Source organism: Vespa velutina, chromosome 1, assembly GCF_912470025.1.
Source record: "Vespa velutina chromosome 1, iVesVel2.1, whole genome shotgun sequence".
Lineage (NCBI taxonomy): Eukaryota > Metazoa > Arthropoda > Insecta > Hymenoptera > Vespidae > Vespa > Vespa velutina.
Genome location: NC_062188.1, coordinates 1,861,116 through 1,867,397, shown reverse-complemented (window position 1 = coordinate 1,867,397; position 6,282 = coordinate 1,861,116). Strand labels below are relative to the sequence as shown.

Genomic DNA, 6,282 nt, shown 5'->3' with positions numbered 1-6,282 from the left:
CGTAAAGGTTAATCTTGAAAAAGAAATGATATTAATTTCTAATCAAGGAGAAAACATAAGGAACCATCTTGGTCAATAATAAACAAGATTATTAAGTAATACAGGTTGGACTTCCTTTGTTAAGAGAAATTGGGTGAAGCAACGAATGGCAAGGAGCAAGAGGATCGGCGAACTTGCGGCGCCCACAACTGAGAAACTAGAATCACTTACAACCGTTACTGTCTACAGTAAATCGTATGCACGCTAGAAGGTGAACCCGGCGTGTAACATGCAAATGACTTTGTTCTTCGGAAGTTAACCGAGTGTTAATTCGGTATTCACGATGCGTTGCTCGGAGACACCTCGGTATGAAAGAGATACATACTACAGGACGACATTAGGTCAACTCCTTAACGTAGTATATATCCTTTATTTATAATTAATAAAATCATTCGTAATAATCGTAATAATCATTTTTATTCATCCCCTTCCTTCTTATCAGAATTGAAATATTTACGAGTTTTATGTTCGCCGTTCTATTTTTATACAAAAATTTTCTCCCTCTATGTTATGAAATTAATTCGTTTTTATTTGTTTTTATCGATATTTTTCATTAATCAATGATAAATATGTTGTAAAATAAATGAATCAGTGTATACGAATATTTTTATCGATATAAATAATTAATTGACAGGATTAAGTCTGAATTCCATAATTAATATCACGTACCGATATATTTTATTATAAATATCGATAAATCATTCAAAATATTGATCCAATAAATAACAATCGAATTAAATCCCTTTAGACATTATTTTCTTTAATTTTCATCCATACACATAAATCCGAAGGATTACTATAGATTCATACATTGACTAGAAATTTTCAAAATAAAACCTTATCTGAATAGGAAGTAAGTTTCATTTAATACATCAACTTAACATTATCCTATCATATCATAAGTCACGTTATATATTCGTTACTAATCCGATAAAACTTCGGGAAATTTATTAAATAAAATAAAATAAAATAAAATAAAATAAAATAAAATAAAATAAAATAAAATAAAATAAAATAAAATAAAATAAAATGAAATAAGATATATATAATAAAATAAAAAAAAAAATATATATATATATATATATATATACATGTTTGCGTATGCGTATAAACGATCGCAAAAATTGTAGATTTATTCGATAATGAAGAGAAAAAAAAATAAAGACGACAAAAGAAAAAAGAAAAAAAAAGAATATAAACGTTCACGAACATTTACCGATTCGTTATCGCTTTCGATTTTATTCTTGATAACATCGTTTTACCAGTCATATATATATATATATATGTATATACATATCACACGATGCCATTTTAGTAGGTAGAACTATTAATTACGAACGTCGAGATACGACAAACGACTTCTTCAACGTATGTAGGTACCATTAAGTATACGTAGGTATGTATGTCGCACTTAGTAAGCTAATTAACGCGCCTGAATCTTCCCTAGGAAAGGATGAGAATGAGAAAGGAGGAGAAGGACGAGAAGAAGGAGGAGGAGGAGGAGGAGGAAATCCTCGTTACGTTTCCTCCTCCTAATAGATTTACTCTTCTGATCCTAATGCACCTGCTACTGTACGCTCCTACTGTTACCAAAATACCGCATACGTTCGCGAGATAGAATATTTCTTACTATGTTAGAACATTATACATTATCTTCTACCATAATATATAATCTCATAATTATTCCTTTGTTCTAATTAACAATATATTGTTTCATATTTTTAAATAGATTATCGATAAAAATTATCGAAATAATTAATATAATTGTATATATATATATATATATATATATATATATATATATATATATATATATACGTTCGAACAATGAAAAAGAAAAAAAGAATAGGAAGTAAGAAATATTTATTATTATTATTATTATTATTATTATTATTATTATTTTCGATATAGAAATTTATCGATTTTTCTCAATTTATCAAATATTCACGAAATAATTGTTTCGATCTAGCTTATAGAAATACTTCAGGGCGTTATCAATATCATCGAATTTTCTATATTTGTAACTGAAAGAAAAGAAAAAGAAAGGAAAAGAAAAGAAAAGAAAAAAAAAAAAAAGAACAGGAAGAAAAAGGAAAGAAAAAACATAGCTAAGAAAGCAGGTCGAAAAGGGAATGAGAAAAAGGGATAGAAAGGGAGGGGAGGGGGGTAGAAACAAAAAGAAAGAATAGGAAAAAAAAAAAGAGAGAAAAGAGAGAAAGAGGACAAAAGGGAAAGAAGAAAAGGGATGAGGATCAAGAGGAATATATCGATTTGATTTTTGCTTAGAAAAGACGATCCACGAATGGTGAGTTCTTTCGAATAAGAGTCAAAAATCTTTGATTTCGTACGTATACTAGGACGGGTGTGAGCGTACAACGTTTATATTATAGATAGATAGATAGATAGATACATACATACATACATGCATACATATATCACAAGGCAGATGTTGCTGCATAACTTCAATAAAACGAGACAGTTCCATATCGTCGAGTGGCCTCGAACGTAGAGATAGTCGAGAGTTGGCACGAAATTGCGCGAGGGGACCAGAGAAGGTGGAAAGATCAAGAATACGTAGGTAAGTACGAGTGTGCTTGTATGAGCGCGGCGTTTGTGCGTCTGTATGTGTATGGATGCATTCGTATGTGAATGTGCGAGAAAGAACGAAAGAGAGAGAGAGAGAGAGAGAGAGATACAGATCTTTTCCAAGATGGATGATATATAGAACTAGTCAGCTTGGACGTACCATGTAAGATTCATTCGCTACAGCAAGCCAAACCAGCACGGGGTAGAGAAAGAGAATCACTTAGAAACGATCCACGAAGGGATCGACGATGAGCGAGATCGAGATCGAATCGACTAAGAAAGAGAGAAAGATTGAGAGAAAGAGAAAGAGAAAGAGAGAGAGAGAGAGAGAGAGAGAGCTCAGATAGCGAGACACGAGAATGACACACCGAGAGGAGGTAATGGATGTAAGGGTGTAAAAAGTTGAAACGAGGATCCAAGAAGATCTGAGTTCTCTAGCTTTGGAGTTTCTTTTTTCCTTTTGTTTTTTTTTTTTTTGTTCATTATTTCTTTTTTTCTCTTTCTTTTTTTCTTTTTTTTCTGTTTTTTCTGTTTTCTTTTTTCCATTGGCTTCACATGTGATATAAGGTGAACAATGTAGTACACGATGATTGACCACGATCTTTTATTCATTTCAAGCGCGATTAACGATTTGGTACTTTATTCTTCTCTTTTTTTTTTCTTGTCCTTTTTTTTCGCCTGATCCTTGTTCTTTTTTTCTTTGTTTTGATTAAATCATCGTTCGCGTTGAATTATAAAAACGTCGGATCGATTTCATTTTTAATGAAAAATCATTTATATTATGATATCGATGTCATCGTATATACAAAACGAATAAATTATTGAATGTAAATATTAATTATTATTGCATTAATCGACAATTATTGGTCATTGTTTACTTTCGATGAAGTTCTCTATAATTTTAACGATAATGCCGTTTAATAAAATTCGAAACAATTTCGAAAACCGGAATCGACCCTTTTTATATCGGCGTAAATATAAAGAAAACATTTTTTATCGAAAAAAATCTTACTCGAAATACCATGATAACAATAATAATAATAACGATAATAATAATAATAATGATAATAATAATATTGCACGGTGTAATACTTGTCGACTATTATTCTTTTTTACTTTGGTAAATTTTCTTTACGTTTTATCCGCATCAGGAATCATGTTTCATATTTTTCCTCTCATTAAACGTGCTTGTCCTTAACGTTAAGTACAAACATACATAGGACACATACATACACATATATGTACATAGCATATGTAAGCCAACCTATTTTACGAAGTACTAACGAAGTGCAAACACAAGAGGGACCTTTTTTTCTATTAAATATCATACGCACGATGGCTCACGACGATACGCAAATAATGCATTAACGGTATTCCCATATACGAATAACACGAATTTCAAATAACACAAATCACAAAGATGTTTGTTTTCTTTTTTCTTTTTTCTTTTTTCTTTCTTCTTTTTCATTTCTTTCTTTTCTTTTTTGTTTTTCTTTTTTCTTTTTTTCTTTTTTTTTTTCTTTTCGTTAGGTCGTTTCCTTTCTTTCTATTGAGACTTGTCATTCGACGTATCAATTTTAATACAAGTATCATAGAATCATCAGGAAACCGAAATGAAAAAGAAGAAGAGAGAAGAGAGAAGAGAGAAAAAAGAAGAAGAAGAAGAAGAAGAAGAAGAAGAAGAAGAAAGAAAAAAAAAAGAAAACATTGGATCGATCGATCGATCAAATGGCTATGACAGTGTCCTTGTTACTAATCCATACGATACGAGAAGAAGGATTTCACAAATGAATGAACGAGCTAACTGTCATCCAAATGAAAGGAACATTAATCACTCGAACATTTATTTCCAAGTCTTTCGATCTATCGATCGATCGATCGATCGATCGAATAGGATAGGATTGGATCGGAATGAAAAAAAAAGGAAAAAAGAAAAAAAAAGAAAAAAAAAAAAAAAAGGAAAGAAAAAAATTCAACTAAATAGAATTTAAATTTAACCTCCGTTAGATCTAACTAATAACGAATATCACTAACCTGGCTTTAACTGTCGAAACTTAGATTGTTTGTTCGAATAAACGTGTTGCGGTAGAATAAAGGCAATCAGGACCAAATTGATCCCAGTGATCAGTTTCAATGTCATCCTATCAAATCGGTTGTATAGGGTCCAGCGTGTTACCTTCTTCCGTGGTAACTTCACACAGTCTGAAATACAACGAGAAGATCCCTTGAAGATCTTTCTCGCGACTACCCTTCCTCGCTACAGTGAATCGAACTTGATCCCGGAACCCGGCGCCGGGTAATCTTCTTCTTCTTCTTCTTCTAGTGACGAGTTAAGAAAAGGAAGAGAAGAAAGAATAAGAAGAAAAAGAAAAAGAAGGAGAAGGAGAAGGAGGAAAAGGAAGAGGAGGAGGAGGAGGAGGAGGAGAAGAAGAAGAAGAAGAAGAAGAAGAAGATGAAGATGATGAAGAAGAAGAGGACGAAAGGGAGAAGAAGAAGGAGAAGAAGAAAAGGAGCGACCTCGGGCTAAGGTCACTCGTTGGTCCCACGCGTGACCACCCACTTCGTGTCGACTCGCCGAGGACTCGACTCACCGTAGGTACTCGCTCGAAAACCACCGACAAGTTTGAAGATCCTCCGAGAATGAACGAGGAAGAAAAAAAGAAAAAGTAAGAAAGGGAGAGAGAGATAGAATGAGAGAGAGAGAAAAAGAGAGGGTGGGGGAGTGGGAGGGAGAAGGGGGAGGGAGGGAAAGGGAAAGAGGGAGAGTTAGTGAGCGAGAGAGATAGAGAGGGGGCGAGGGGGAAAGGGCAGGGAGAAAGAGAGAGGGAAAGAGCCGGACAGTGGAAAGTCACGATCTCCTCTGAGTGGGCCGCTCGAGATGAAGAGAAAGAGAGAGAGAGAGAGAGAGAGAGAGAGAGAGAGAAAGATGGTAAATGAGAAAAGAGAGAAATGAGCGAACGAGGATAAACTGACAGACGTGCGGGCGTACGCACGAGTCAATGAAGTGAGTGGTACTCACCCGTAGAAGGCTCAGCCCTCACCTTACCCAACTCAGTTCTCCTCCTCTTCCTCTTCCTTTTCCTCTTCTTCTTCTTCTTCTTCTTCTTCTTCTTCTTCTTCTTCTTCTTCTTTTACTACTACTTCTTCTCCTCTAACTCCTCTTCCATCGGCTCTTCTTTCTTCAACTCCTTCCCTCTCCTATCCTATCCTTTTTTACGTTTCTCTCCCTTCTCCTTTTTCTTCTTATCCCTCTCTCTCTCTCTCTCTCTCTCTCTCTCTCTCTCTTTCTTTCTTTCTTTTTTCTCTTTTTCTCTCTCCCTTTCTCTGTCTTTTTCTCTCTCTCTTCTTCTTTAAGAATAAAGAACTCGTACCCTTCTGCTTCTCATCAGACTTCCCTCCACTCCTACTCTTTTTCTTCTTCTTCTTCTTCTTCTTCTTCTTCTTCTTCTTCTACTACTACTTCTATTTCTACTTCTACTTCTTATCCCTTCCCCTTTTTCCTCCTACCACAGTTCACTTATTGATACGTTAGCAGCACGCCGGCACTCTTAACGGCAGTCTAACCGATCAACTTCGAAGATCTTTCAGAGATCTTTCGAAGAGCCGGAATTTCAACAAGAGATCTCTCAAGGATCCACTCAAACCTTCCAATCGATT

General features: G+C 34.4%; 1 protein-coding gene across 6 annotated transcripts in view; it reads right to left on the bottom strand.

Moving 5' to 3' along the window:
* Positions 1-5,695, bottom strand: part of LOC124949770 — a 25,367-nt gene extending 19,672 nt beyond the window's left edge. For 2 of the 6 annotated variants that reach the window (XM_047495495.1, XM_047495467.1), the window contains exon 1: positions 4,660-5,324. In XM_047495495.1, coding sequence (XP_047351451.1) covers positions 4,660-4,765 — 106 coding nt within the window. In that variant the 5' untranslated portion in view covers positions 4,766-5,324. Of the gene's footprint in view, positions 1-4,659; positions 5,325-5,666 lie in introns of those variants that run through there. The other 4 variants (XM_047495458.1, XM_047495450.1, XM_047495477.1 and 1 more) reach the window with 4 other exon arrangements.
* Between the last annotated feature and the right edge of the window lie 587 nt (positions 5,696-6,282).